The 14,937-nt window shown below is 40.5% G+C and overlaps 1 protein-coding gene across 1 annotated transcript in view; it reads left to right on the forward strand.

Annotated features, from left to right (window-relative positions):
- Positions 1-14,937, forward strand: part of LOC122790010 (interleukin-12 receptor subunit beta-2-like) — a 1,182,445-nt gene that overhangs the window by 859,001 nt on the left and 308,507 nt on the right. The window contains exon 6 of the mRNA XM_044057546.1: positions 9,248-9,443. Within this exon, the coding sequence (XP_043913481.1) occupies positions 9,248-9,443 (196 nt within the window). The remainder of the gene's footprint in view (positions 1-9,247; positions 9,444-14,937) is intronic.

Consider the following 14,937-nt stretch of genomic DNA (forward strand, 5'->3'; position numbering starts at 1 on the left):
GAAAAGGTCTTTTATTGTATGTGTTCTAATTTATAGGCTTACTTAGGATGTTCTTCATGTTTCACTGTTGCAGTCATTACATTTGGGTAATCTGCTGGCAGGTTGCCCTCAGTCGGCCTGATTAACAAAGTCTTGGGTCCTGCGTTGGTTGCTGTCCCTTCTTCCATGACGTCAGGTCGTCAGGGATATAAAACATGCAGCCGACGCCATTTTCATCAGTCTTTCTTGCCGCGCAGTGCCTGAAGCAGAAGCAGTTCGCAAGTGCCGGTCGGCCTACTCCTGAAATTTTCCTTTTCGAGTTTCAGAACCAAAGTCTTCAACCTAAAGCTAAATACCCCATTGGGGAAACTTTTTCTTGCTCCTTACCGATGTCAGTAAAAGTTAATAATTGCATTACTTGTGGGAAGCAAATACCTCATAAGGATTTTCATTTGTACTGTATTCCTTGCCTAGGCCCTGACCACAGCATGCCTTGCTGTCGGTTTTGTGCTAAATTTAATCAATGCACTATTAAGCGTCGGTATATTTTTGCATCTAAATATTTTGTCTCAAGATTTAGCTATCCAGAAATGTCGTCGGCTAGCAATCCGACTACCGGAATTCACAAAAAACGCAAAGAAAAGACAGAGACAGACCGCCGAAGTCCAAAACCGATGACGAAGCTTCTCTTAAGCCAGTCACCAGTTCGCTGGTACTCAGTGAGGTGCTTTTGCAGCCCCTGATACCCACTACTTTTGATTCGCAGGCCTCTCCTGAGACCCATTCGGAGTCCGGTATGTCGCGAGACACTTTAAGTATTGACCCTGTGGATGTCTCTACCTTAGATCGGTCCAGAGTCGCTGAGCAGGCACCGGCTTCTGAGGGTGTTTTCAGGCCTAAAGATTTGTATATTAAACTGACGCCATCTTCAAAACCTAGGCCAAAATCAACTTCTATGTCTAAAAAAAACGATGCTTGGGCCACCTGCACAGGCCCCTATGCCTAAAAAACAAATGATCAAAATGGCTGAGGATTTAATTACCTTGATCAGGGGTTCCCAACCCCCTCTTGCTAAGAGGCCTAGGCAAGGGACTGATTATGAATCTTCAGATCAGGTTTCTATTTCTTCTGATTCCCCTTCTGATCAGAAATTATATATTCCACCTTATGAGGACTCTCCTCCTGAGGATTTTTCTTTTGGAGAAATTTTGCATACCTTAAGGGAACATTTTCATTGGGAGAGTCAGGATTTTTCAGAATCCAAAAAGAGACTTAGGGATTTCCTTTTTCTTCTTCAGTATAGGCCTTTGGCTATACCTCCTGTTCTAAACATTGTTGATGATGTTTTCTCAGAATCCAGCATGACTCCTGATTCCCTGCCTCTGGCTCCTAGTAAGCCAGACAGATATTACAGGATTCTTGACTCCCACAAATTCCTTTTTAAAAACCCTACTGCTGACCCTGAAACAATTTCTCAGGGTCTCAAGGGTGTTAAGGCTTCTACTGCTAAAAATCCTTCCCCTTCTGATAGAGACTCCAGGGTGCTGGATAGATGGGGTAAGAAGGTTTACACGTCTGCAACCTTGGCAATCAGGGCTTTAAACTGTCAATTTCATATGCTTAAATATCAGCAGCATGTCATGGGTTTACTTAAACAGAAAATTATGTTGATTTCTGATTGTGTGGAAAATAAAGAGTTACAGGATTTATTGCATTCAGCTGAACAAGCTGGAAAGCATACTTTGCAATGTGGTTTTGATTCCTTGGAGGCCTCTTGCAGGGCTGCTGTAACTGAATCTGTGATAAGAAGGCATGCTTGGCTCAAGGAGCAAAATCTGCCTGATCATGTTAAAGCAAAATTGTTGGATGCTCCTTTACAACAGGACAGTCTATTTGGTAATAAGGCAGAAGAAGTTTTGAAAAAGATGGAAGACAAAGCTTAATCTATGCAAACTGTAAAAGATTTCCTACAAGTGCAGCCACCCAGGTTCAGTAGGCACTGGCCTACTAAGAATTAGTCCTTTCCAGTACCCACCAGAGCCACTCAGGTCAAACCCAGACACTCCAAAGGCTCCAGGTTTCAGTCACAAGGAACTTACAGAACAAAATAATGGGGTGCCTCCACCTCCAAATCTGGAAGTAGCAAGGCACCTCCCTAAGGTAAACAGTCTCAATGACTTTCCTCTGCCATTTCCAAGCACTTATCTTTTGGCAGCCCCTTTGGGGGGAACACTAGCACTTCATGTGCAAAATTGGCATCTAATTAGCCAGGACAAGTGGGTTTTAAATATAGTATCCCAGGGATACAGATTTCATTTCCACACATTGCCAATTCCAAACGGATGGCCAGATCTGCCTCCAAATCAGTGGGCAGAGGCCCAGAAACAAGTTATGTCCCTCATGAATATGGGGGCTATTCAACCAGTACCCGAAAAGGAAAAGGGACAAAGTTTTTATTCAAGACTTTTCCTGGTACCCAGAAAAGACAAATCATGGCGTCCAATTCTGGACTTATCCATTCTAAATACATTCATGGACATTCCAAAATTCAAGATGCTGGTTCTACAACAGTTACTGCCTATGCTAGGCAAGGATGCCTGGTTGGTAACTCTAGACTTAAAAGAGGCTTACCTGCAGAAGATACCTCCGCTTCAAAGCAGGCTATTTGTATTACCAGTTTTCTGCACTGACCTTTGGCTTATCTACTGTGCCCAGGGTCTTCACAAAGTGCCTGGCACCAGTAATTGCATTTTGCAGACAAATAAACATTCAAATTTATCCTTATCTGGACGATTGTCTAATTCTGGCAGAAAACAAGGACACTCTTCTACAGCATCTGGCATTTGTAAGAAGGCTTCTAACTTGCCTAGGGTACACCATAAACGAAAAGAAATCACAAGTGGCACCCTCTCAAATAATTACATTCCTGGGTGCAAGCTTGAATACAACTGCCCAGATGATTTACCTCACACCAGAAAAACAAATTCAATTGATGACTTACTTCAAAGAATTGGCCACAAAATCCCAGTTATCTTGCAAGACAAATTCTGCAGGCCTTGGGGTTCATGGCTTCCTGTATTCTACTAATTCCATATGCAAGACTGCATATGAGGAAACTTCAGTGGTACCTAAAAAGCTTATGGAGTCAACATTGTCACAGCCTGGAAACAATGATTCCTATCATTCCTTGCCTGCAGCAAGAGTTCCTATGGTGGGCAGAGGCCTGTCACCAAAACAAGGGACTGTCATTCATTCCACCCCCTGCCACCCAAACCCTGACTACAGACACATCAGACTATGCTTGGGGGCGCATCTGGCAGGGAGATGCATTCAGGACGAATGGAGCCCAAATCAAATGCACCTGCGTATCAACCAAAAAGAGATGCTAGCTGTACAGAATGCTCTGACAGCTTTCAAGGACTTTCTTCATCCAGGACAACTACTGATAAAGATGGACAACACCACAGTCATGTGATACATAAACAAGCAGGGGTGTACCCATTCCTACCCCCTTTGCAGACTAGCCATGGCTTTGTGGAACACAGCTTTGACTTACCAAATACATCTGCAAGCTCAATTCCTGCCAGGAAAGCAAAATACTCTGGCAGACTAAACTAAGCAGAAATCTTATGGACCCACACGAATGTAAACTGGATCCACAAATCTTCCACATGTTGACACGCAAATGGGGGAGCCCAGACATAGATCTTTTTGCCTCACCCCAAAACTATCAGTTGGACAAATTCTGCACAAGAATCCATCACAAAAAGCTTGGAAAAAGGATGTTCTATCCTTCAGCTGGAAAAAAAAACCTATCAGTCTGTGCCTTTCCCTTTTTGCCTCTGCTCTCCAAGGTATTACTAAAAGTCAGACAGGAAAAAACAAAAATGATTCTGATTGCTCCAGACTGGCCTCGCCAACACTGGTACCTGCTCCTATGCAATATGTCACACCTTCCTCCATGGTACCTGCCTCAGACACCTTATCTACTGTCTCAACAGAACTACCAAATTCTACACACTCAGCTCCAAACTCTGAATCTTGCAGCATGCTAATCAACTAATTATTCAAACCACATCTCTCAGTAAACCTGTGATGGATATCATTTTGGAGGCTAGAAGGCCTAGTACTAGAAAATCTTATGCTGATAAATGGAGAAGATTCTGTGCCTGGCATCAGGCACAAGGAATAAGCACAGCAATGCCCAACATTCCTCAGATTCTGCAATATTTAACTGAGATGCTTCACAAGGGAGGCACAAGGAATAAGCACAGCAATGCCCAACATTCCTCAGATTCTGCAATATTTAACTGAGATGCTTCACAAGGGCCTATCTTTCTCTTCCATAAAAATCCATGCCTCTGCCATTTCAGCTCATTACAACACAGAGCCTACCCTCTTTTCTCATCCCCTGCTAAAGCAGTATCTCAGAGGGGCCAAAAATTTAAGACCTCCCAGGAGAGCACCAACTCTGGCATGGGACCTCAATTTTGTGTTGGAAAAGCTCACCCTACCTCCTTTTGAGCCAGCTGCTACTGCAGACATAAAATTTCTCTCTTGGAAGACAGCTTTTCTTTTAGCAGTCACTTCAGCTAGAAGGATTTCAGAATTACAGGCTCTCATGGCATTGGAGCCTTTTATTATTTTCTACCCAGACAGGGTGGTCCTCAGGACCAATCCATCCTTTATGCCTAAAGTGATATCTAGTGTGGCTCTTAATTAGACCATTTATCTGCCAACTTTTTTCCCAAATCCACAGAACAAGGGGGAGCGGATTCTGCATTCATTGGATGTACAGAGACAACTAAGATTCTACTTAAACAGGACAAAATCTCTAAGAAAATCTGAGCAACTACTAGTGGCATTTGCTGCAGGGGCAGAGGGAAAGGCTATTTCAAAGTAGACTATTTCAAAATGGATAAGCCATTGTATTCGTTTCTGCTACATGCATCATGGTAAACCTGTCCCCAAGGGGATCAGATCCCATTCCACCAGGGCTGCATCTACTTCTGCAGCCTTTCTCAGAGGGGTTCCTACCAGAGACATTCTAGAAGCTGCTACCTGGAGCTCGGTTCATACGTTCACCAGGCATTACCATTTACCTCTCTTCTCTAAATCCAGAGCAGGCTTTGCCATTGCGCTCCTGAAGGGCCTTATAGCTGCTAATTCCATCCTCCCAACCATAGCTTTGGGATTCTACCCAAATGTAATGACTGCAACAGTGAAATACAAAAAACTTAGTACAGTTGTGTACACTTACCATAAATGTAGATGTTCGAGTGTATTCACTGTTGCAGTCCTGGTTCCCCACCCGCCAGCCCCCTACTTTTCTCTTTTTATGCCTCTTCTTTCTTTTACCATGCTCAAAAGCCTTTTTGTTGTATTTGCTTTTATTTGGAGGTATATTTTTTGTGTTCTAAATTACATGTATATATATATATATATATATATATATATATATATATATATATATATATATATATATATATATATTGAGGGGCACCTGACATCTGGGGCAAGAAAAACTGACGAAAATGGCTTTGGCTGCATGTTTTATACCCCTGACGACCTGTCGTCATGGAAGAAGGGATAGCAACCGACGCAGGACCGAAGACTTTGTTAATCAGGCCGACTGAGGGCAACCTGCCAGCAGATAACCCAAATGTAATGACTGCAACAGTGAATACACTCAAACATCTACATTTATGGTAAGTGTGTACAACTGTACTTTTCTTTGTGTATAAGGGCTGTAGCTGGTGTTAATATTTTATTACTATCTGAACTGCAGTTGTAGCTTTATTTTTGTTTGTTACAAATCACAGTGCTGCAGAAGGGAAGTGGGACAGATTTTCACTGTAGGTGGTCTTTGCCCATGCAGTTAGTTTATACAATTGAGGGGATGTGAGTAGAGCAGTCAGGTGTTCCACCCTGTCAACATTGTTTTTTCAATTTTTTTTCTTTTCTTTTTCAAGTATGGTGTCTTTTTCATTGAATTCTGTTAGTTTGGTGATGTAGTTTTTATGCATCGAATTTGAGTGCTCTGTTCGTTTTTCATTTGCTATACACCTAATGCCCCCTAAGGTTGCCTTGTTGACATTTCTCCTCTTAATTGCATTTGTTTATTTGCCTTTCAGATTCCTTTTCTTGTTGTGTTCAAGAGCTTAACATTTCTAACTGCGTTCATGTGATTTCTGCTTTTCCTAATTCCTTATTAATGTGTTCGTATTAAGCAGCGGCTCTACTAACTACATATCACTTTGTCAATTTTTTTTCAATTTTTTAAGTTATCTGATGTCATAATGATTCTGTGATGCCATTTACATTAAATCTTGTATTACTAAAAATATGATTTTCTCCCAGATTTACATTAGCAGATGGGTAATGTGTGACTGTTTACACTGTTCATCTCTTTCCCTGCTTGTATCTTAACTGTCCATTTCCTTAATCAAGACCTTCCATTTTCTCAGTTTTTGTATCATCTTTTGTTTACTCTGTTCTCATACATCCTCAGCTGCCATAACAGAATTTTTTTTTTAAAACGTCATCTTATTGTGTTCCCATAAATACAGGTATTGCAGAAAACGTTCATGTGCAGGTAATGTCAGCTGCTCTAGCTTTTGTTTTACCTTCATTAGTATTCTATCTAAAAATCTAGAAATGGTTTCACCATGTTCCATAACAATGACATGTCCTCTCCGCATTTGTCAAGTACAAAATAATCGTCTGCAGATAAAGCTAGCTTTCCTTTACTACTGTACCAATTACATCCTTGAATTTGAGAGCGCCGTACTTCCTTTGTCAGTGGCTCTATATGTAAAGCCCATCGAGTTCCTCCATTCAAATACAGCTTGTTGTACAGGACCCTTCATATATTCTCCTATTTAACTGCATTATTTTGTCAGAAAATGCAGTTGATTATTATTTCCTTACTCATAAAAGCCCACATTGATTCTACTGGATTATTTTTATGCATCAAGACCCACCAATAATGATGGTGTTTTTCATATATTTTCCTTTCTTCTGGATCATTATTGTTATGTTAATGTTGTCAAATGTTTGCCTACCCTCCACAAAGCCACACCGATCCATGTCTGTCTGTCTGTCTGTCTGTCTATCTATCTATCTATCTATCTATCTTTCTTATAGGTTCATAGGTTGGTACTAGGCTATTGTCCCTAGGGCCTATACAAGCCTAGCCATAACAATTTCCTGGATATTTCTTCCCACAATATTTACTTCCCTGGACCCCTGTCTAGCAGGGCGACTGACGTGATCCCTGGGATGAATTTCCTATCTCCCATCCAGTCGTCAAGGTTCCTTTTGAAGAGGGCCAAGGAGGCACTTTGCTTGACATGTATGGGCAGTCTGTTCCAGAGTATGGGGAGTCTCTGGCTCAGGAACCTAGCCCTTCAGCATGTTTTGTTTATTGTGATGACAAGCTTTAGATCCCTGGAGCATGTGGCTCTGAGGGATTGGGATTTCTTTAAATGGAGCATGTCCAACAGCTCAGGGTTTGACATGGCCTTGTATGTTAAGCAGAGATTGCCTCTGAGTAGATGATATGCCACAGAGTATAGCTGGAGTTTTTCTAGATGGTCAGCATCAGGCATCTGTATTAGACCTGTGATTCTTTTAGTGAAGTATTTCTGTGGCCTTTCCAGCTGTTGCAGATGTCTTGTGAGGTACATAATAAACAGGGAGTTGTACTCTATAATGGATCTAATGAGGGATGAGTACAGTGGGACAATGACCTCCTTTTTTCTGGATGAAAAGCCCTTAGTGATGAGGTGTGCCACATAGAAGGATTTCCTGACTGTTGTGGCGATGTGGTTATTGATGGTGAGACCACTGTCCACCTGTGTCCCTATGTCTCTCATCACACTTTCTGTCAATTTTGGCAACAAATATAGATGAAAATACCTTATGATTATGGTTTAAAACTGAAATGAGTCTGTGAATCTGAATCTCAAGGATCTGTATTCTCTTTGGGCAATGCCGCAGCTTTCTTTCAAGATGCTGACACTCCCAGCTCCCCCCCCCAAAATATCCGGGTCTATATTATTTGAACAAAGTTTTATAACTTCGAATACCATATGGGCTACACCATATGGTTGAAGTTATAAAACTTCGAATAGTGAAAAAAAAAAAAGGGAATAAACCCTAAACTAAGGGTTGTTGGCAGGGTGACAAGCCCCCCTGCACCCCCACCCTTTACTGCACTGCAATCTCAGAGTTGGTATATTTAAAGGGGGGGCTTGCCCCCCTGCTTTAACATGTTAGGTGACTTTTTTTCCCACTATTTGAAGTTTTATAACTTTGAATACCATATGGACGACACCATATGGTCGAAGTTATAAAACTTTGTTCAAATAATATAGACCCAAATATTCTATACCTTGCAGCTCTATCACTTTTCTTCCCTCCCAGCTTGCAGACACCATCTGTTGTTGGAGGCTTCCTTGTTGATTGATTATGCATTACTGTTTTCTTTTTTCATCCCTTCCTATCTTATGTATTAATTGTTGAGCCAGCTCACCATTGAATGTCCACATGCAAACTGCCGAGTGTTGAAAAGCAGGAGAAAAAGACTGAAAACATGCAGAAGAAACAATCTCAAAAAAAATTATTTTCCTTAAAACTTCTTTTTGCGGTGGGCACCCTCCACACCCCCAAACTTATATGTGCCAAATCTGAGATTGCCATACCTCAGAGAAAAGAGAATATTCAGAGAAGTACAAGTCCAGTCTTTTGGCCATTTAGTCACAATGTATCTATTTTGAAAAAAAATTCTATCTTCCTTATTAACTCTCATATTATTTCCACTACCCATTCCTTACATTCCTCTCTTTTTAAACAGATGACTAGGAAACATCCGCGTCTCATTTTGACTTTATTTGTATCGATCTTTTTGTACGTAGTCTCTTCTGCGGTCAGCTGTTTCTCAACAGACAGGAGGCTCAACTGTGGTCTTTGGTGTGACCCTGAAACATGATGAAGCCACTCCCATTTTATAGAAATACCAACACAGGCCCCTACAGGAAACCCCTTACATGTGCATAAGTGAATATCTTAAAGCCATTGCTGGCATACAGCAAGAATGTGCTTTGATGGAGGACATCCTTTTGAAGAACTTTGTTACAGTAAGTATGTAATGGTTCTTTTCCCCAATAAAAATCAATTGTACTACAGTAATAAAAAAGTAACACACGTGGCATCATTTGTAGCCATTCTTGCAAGGCTTAATTTGTTTTCTTTTTACCTTCCACAGACACTTAAACCAGAGGAAGCTCGTGGCCAGATCACAAATTATAAAATCCAGTGGAAGCAAGGCACATTGCTGGACACTAAGTATTTGAACAAATGCTGTTCTGTTGTCCTGCCATGGGATACCATCTTTGTTAACATCACAGCAATCACAGCCAAAGGATCAACAAAACCAGCATTATTGAGCACACAGCTATCAGGTATGCTTTTTTCCTAAAACAAAACTGACCGAGATCATGATACGGTCATTGGAGATGTATAATTTTGAGAACACAGCTGACTGGGTAATATTATGCTTACTTCTCAGAACACATCCCACTCAGACTAGCATATATCTGTATCTATATATATCTTGGGAAGAACTGTTTTTATGTAGAATTAAAAGTGACCAACAATATAGAATACATTTTACACAGCTTTAATGTATTGTAGCCTTTTAAGAGAAGTAAATAAGCATTTTTATAACACATCCACGCTCTGAAACACAATTTGTATTTTGTATTTAAAGTTTACTTTTTAAATTAATGTTTTTAATATGCTCAATATATTCTGTTTTTTATTGATTGTTATTTAACTGACAATTAATGTAGTTTTGGTGCCAATAATTAAGGTATTTAAGGTTGTGTGTTTAATGCACTGGGCATTCTGAGGAAGACCACATTTGATGTGGATGAAAGCGCTTAATGTCCAGAGTACTAAGAAGCAATAGAGCATTTGGATTTTAGTGTGGTTCCCTGGTGCATCATTCATTAGAGTAATTGTTGCTGTTTTGATTCTTTGTTGGATTACGTTAGAATTTATTATTTGGTTGTTCTCCAGTAATGAGGCACAAAGCCTGTTTGGAGGGTACAATTAAATAGCAATTCCTGAAGCTCTAGTAGACTTTATTTGCCCTCTGAGTTGCTTGTTTAGTTTGATGGGGGTGCTTTTATCCTGCTGGGTGCTGCACCTCCTAATTTTTGCCATGATTTTCTTCCTTCTGTTATACAGCCTGGTGATGTTGTGATTCCACCAGGGTGGCGTGTTTTTTGAGTTAGCTCTGTATTTCTTCTTGGTGGGTACAGCTGCCTCTATGCAGCTGTTAAAGTGCTTGTATAGGGTTTATGTAAACAGTTCTGCATAATCAGCAGTGCTCTCAGGGTTTATGGGGGCTTGAAATTTTGCCAGGTTCTCACTTAATAGTATGAAGTTAGCCTTAGAGTAGTTCCTGAATGTTACAGGGTTAGCTGGGGTTCCACGTTTTATTTTTACTTCAAAGGAGACCATTCTGTGATCTGACCTTACCAAGGAAGACATTACACTAGGGAGTGTATAGTACTCTCCCATATTAGTGAGGACCAAATCCAGTGTGGTTGCACATGCAGTGTTGTCAAGGGAGTTTGTTTACAAGATCCAGGAATCTCTGTGCCTGTATGTTATTCATATATGATTCCCAGCTAACAGTGGGGTAATTAAACTCACCCATGAATATGGTATTGGGTTGGATGGTGTTTCCAATAAGTTTAAATACATGGTAAGGGTTTCTTGAAGTGTAGTGGGGGATGTATAGCTTGCAAGGAATTAGTATGGAATTTTACTTCTGGTGATTTGAACATGGAGAAGCTCAAGTGCATTGTCCTGTTTGACTAGCCTCGAGGTATACTTATTTTTTATGTGAACTGAGGCACCTCCACCTTTAGTCCCTGTCTGTGTAGTATCTGGTCTAAACATGTGGAAGGCATTATAACCTTGCACTGTTGGAGAGCTCTCCGTGGCTTTAAACCATGTCTCAGTGACAGTACAAACAACCAACTGTCAGCATTCTTTAGGGTGAAGAGACCTTCTACGGAGTGCATTTTTTTTGTTTAGAATCTTAACATTGAACAGTAATACCGTTAGATTTTCACCATTTTGATTTGCTGTATCGGAAGTACTTTCAGTTTGGCATTACCTAAAAAAGGCACTGTGGGGGAGGACAGTGTTTTAGCTAATATTCAAAAGCCTAGAGGGGAGAGGTGCAGACCATCCCTGGCAAAGCAGTGTGGTCTGTTGACCATCTCCTTCAATGCTGACAAATATTGCACTCCCTTAGAATGACAGCAGAAACTAAGCCAATTATTAAAGTCAAACCTCTTTTGTTCATATTGTGGTATCATCCTTGGAGAAGGTAAAATGCTGCTCAATGCTAGGCTCATACCAGCCTGGGAGATGTATTCTGAGAGCTTTATGTCTCTGTTCATATAGCTTAGGGAGGTTCATTTCAGGTCATTTACACCCACTTGGACTGTGACTGTGTCATACTGATACCTCTGGTCCAGTGACCTGAGTGCATGTGTAATGTGGCAGATCCTGGCCCGTAATAAGCAACTGACCATGACTTTCTTCTTACTCAGCCTGGTGAGAAGGACATGAGTGCATCTCACAATGGAGTCCCCACAGTGACCAGAATGTTGGAATTTGTGGTGGCTTGCTTTATGGACTTAGAAGTAGAGCCGCCATAAGATCTGACTTTGTGTTGAGGTGCGTGTTGTTTTCAAAGAGTGCATTTGGGTCTGCTGAGGGAATTTGTTATGCATACTTCATCTAGGAGGTCTTTGGAGTTTAGGTAGGTTACATTTAAGTGCTTCAGCATATGTGGGTCTATGTATCTGCTTTGAATTGTGTGTGATGGGTGCAGTATGTGTATTATTAACAACCTTATTGACATTAGCTGTGCTTTATGTGAGAGCTTTGCCTCCAGTGCCATTGTGTAACTATATATCTCAGATATCAGAACAGTTTGTTTGAGAATTAACTGGTTGTCAGTAAACTTGAGGCAATTTCTACATTGCCTCAAGATGCTCATATTCACCAAGCTGGTAACAGAGATGGTGGGAAAGCTCATATCCATGTCAGCAGACCCTTTTTTATTGATTAGATAGCTGTAGTGAGAATATAAAGTAATGTCAAGAGTATCCAGTTTGTAACTCTGGGGGCAGTGCTTGTCACTGCAACCTAGTTGTGCTGTGTGCAACTAGGTGTTGGTGAAATTTCAATGATGCTTTTACAGGAGAAATGTCCACTCAAGGTGTCTGTGTCTATACTGGGGACTGCCAAACACTTGAGGGGAAACTAATAAGTAGACCCTGATTTCTGAAGACGTTTTTAGGCAGATATGCTGAAGTTAGAAGCTAATCAAGCAGTACTTAATGAAAAGAAAGAATTAGTTTGTCAAGAATGATGAAAAAAGGGAAGTCACCTGAATGGCTACTGCCTGGCTTCTACTAGTGCTGGTCTCACCACAATGTCACACTACTGGGATACAATGCTGCTTTACTTCTTCTCTCACCAGAGGCAAATGTTATCACCAATGCTAAGATGAGAAGCAGGCCACAGACTGTTTGGTGATCCACAGTCTTGTCGCAGATGATGCAAGGGTCTGAAGGCTTGTTGTAGCCTTTTCCTGGTAGATGCCTTGAATAGCAACCAAACCAGTCAAGGTCAAACACAGAGACTCACTGCCCAACCAAAAGCAGTCAGGAATCAATGCCTCTGCTCTTTCTGACACCAGGAACAAAACAGAAGCACTAATCCTAAGATGACTGCTGAGATGCAGAATATGGGCTCTCTAGTAATTGGTGGTCTTGGAGTAGATGTTGCAGATTTTAAAGGTAAGAATGAAAAAGTATTTAATATCCTAAGACCTGCAGTGTGCAGTAAGCAGTTAGATATGAAACAATGGTAACATAAGCTTTAGCTATCTAAGGTGAGAGCCAATAATTTTAAAAGAGCAGTATAGATTGGACGGGGGTGAGCACTTTGTATTCTGCCTGTATGTGATAGAGTGAGATGGCCAATACATTTAAATAACTGAAAGGGAGTGATTTCACAAAATGATAATTTTGTGGTTATTTACAATAGCCAGTGAAACAGGAGAGGGAAGGAAACATCTGGACAAATTAAAATAAGGAGCAGGCAACTAGAAAGACAATTGAGTTTGAAAACACAACAGCAGCAGGATGAGGAAAAAATAACTTCTCAATGACTCATGAGACACAGCTGTGGTCTCTTTCCTAGTTTAAATATGCAATTAAAAGCAGAATACAAGTAAAACAACTTGTAAAAAAATAAATCAGAATATACAAAACAGAAGAAGGCAATGAAGCAATACAAAATACAAGAAAGCAAAAACAAACTAACCTTTCCTTCACAGGAAGTTGTGGCAGAGATAAGGTGAGCTTCTCCAGGAATAACAAGTTTGTGTTATTTCTTCTGTTTTTCCCAGTGAATTATACTTACATCTTTACATATAGTTAACAAATGTTCTTTCAGTTCTATACCTTCAACATTGGTTCTAAACTGGATCATTATTCCTTTTTTTGTTTGTCTATAAAAAGCTTGCACCACATATTCTGACCATGCATCCGAAAAATTTTCCATGGCCTGCCCAGTCTCAAATATTAAGTCACAAAATGTCTTTTTTAATTAAAATAAATGCTCTCACCTGTTTTGCTTTGACATCCGGAGATGTTGTAGCAGAGTCTCAAACCTCATACCTGTCCAAACATTCTTCTTTTTTACTGCTCACACGTACTGTATACTTCTTTTTTTCTTTCTTTCTTTTACTTTGTTTTTCTTCTTTCTTTCTTCTCCAACAGTTTGTGCATATGTTTTTGTCTCTGTAACTTTTTTTTGACACAGCCTCTTCTTCTCATTTTTACATTTTTTTCCATGATGTCACTTCATGAATTTGCTGCTCCATTTTTCTGGCTCACTTTGGTTTACCATTTCTTCCAAATAATCATCCTGAACCCCCCTCCCCCTCCTGATTGGAGGGTTGTAATTATGCATTTTTCAGAGGTATCTGTCTCTCCTCAGACAAACTCCTCTGAATCCATCTCTGTTTCAGCTACAGTCTCATTTTCCTCCAGTGTCACTGTTTTATCTGCACCCACATATCAGAAAAAACTTCTGACAGTGATTTTACCATCTCAATAATTTTTTTCAGTAACTTTCATTCAAGCTTCAGCAAAATATGAATCAGCCATGTTTTTTCCCTGTTTCTCCAGGCCACCTCTGTGCCTGGAACAGGATGTCTTTTGTGTCACATACAAATGCTTCCCCTACTACCAAGAGTAGGGGAAGTTCCCTAATGCCTTTGCCATTTTCCCCAGCAGTATAAATACCACCTCAGGTCTCCCCTGAAAAAGTGACTATTAGCCTAGTGGGACTAACCAAGTCAAACAAAAGTATAAATAAAATAAATATGGTTGCACACAGAGTCAGGTCACATGTCTGAGCAACATTTAGGTGTGGTGTTATCAGTTATAAACCCACTTACAAGCAGGTCACCTGATTAGGATCCTGTTAAGTGTTTTGCTGTCACCTATGGTTACACACAGAGTCAGGTCACCTGTTTCTCTAGCTTTAAGGTGTGGTGCAATCAGTTACAAACCCATTCAGAGTAAGGTCACTTGCTGGTTCCATTTAAGTGTAATTCTATCACATACTGTCTTGTGCACGGTTAGGTCATCAGCTTGGGGTTCCTGTTATTCATGCTGCTATCAGGTATGTTTCCATTACAGTTTCATAGATAAGTATTAGGTGATTAGTCTGCAGACAAGCCTAGCAAAATAAAAAGAAAAACTATTTAGCTATTCCACTCCTGCCTCAAGGAGGGCAAAGCAAGATATACAAAAGGAGAATTTGAGGCTGCCCAGCCACTTGTCCAGGTCT

The sequence above is a fragment of the Protopterus annectens genome, chromosome 15.part0, assembly GCF_019279795.1.
Source record: "Protopterus annectens isolate FY-2018-M chromosome 15.part0, PAN1.0, whole genome shotgun sequence".
NCBI lineage: Eukaryota > Metazoa > Chordata > Ceratodontiformes > Protopteridae > Protopterus > Protopterus annectens.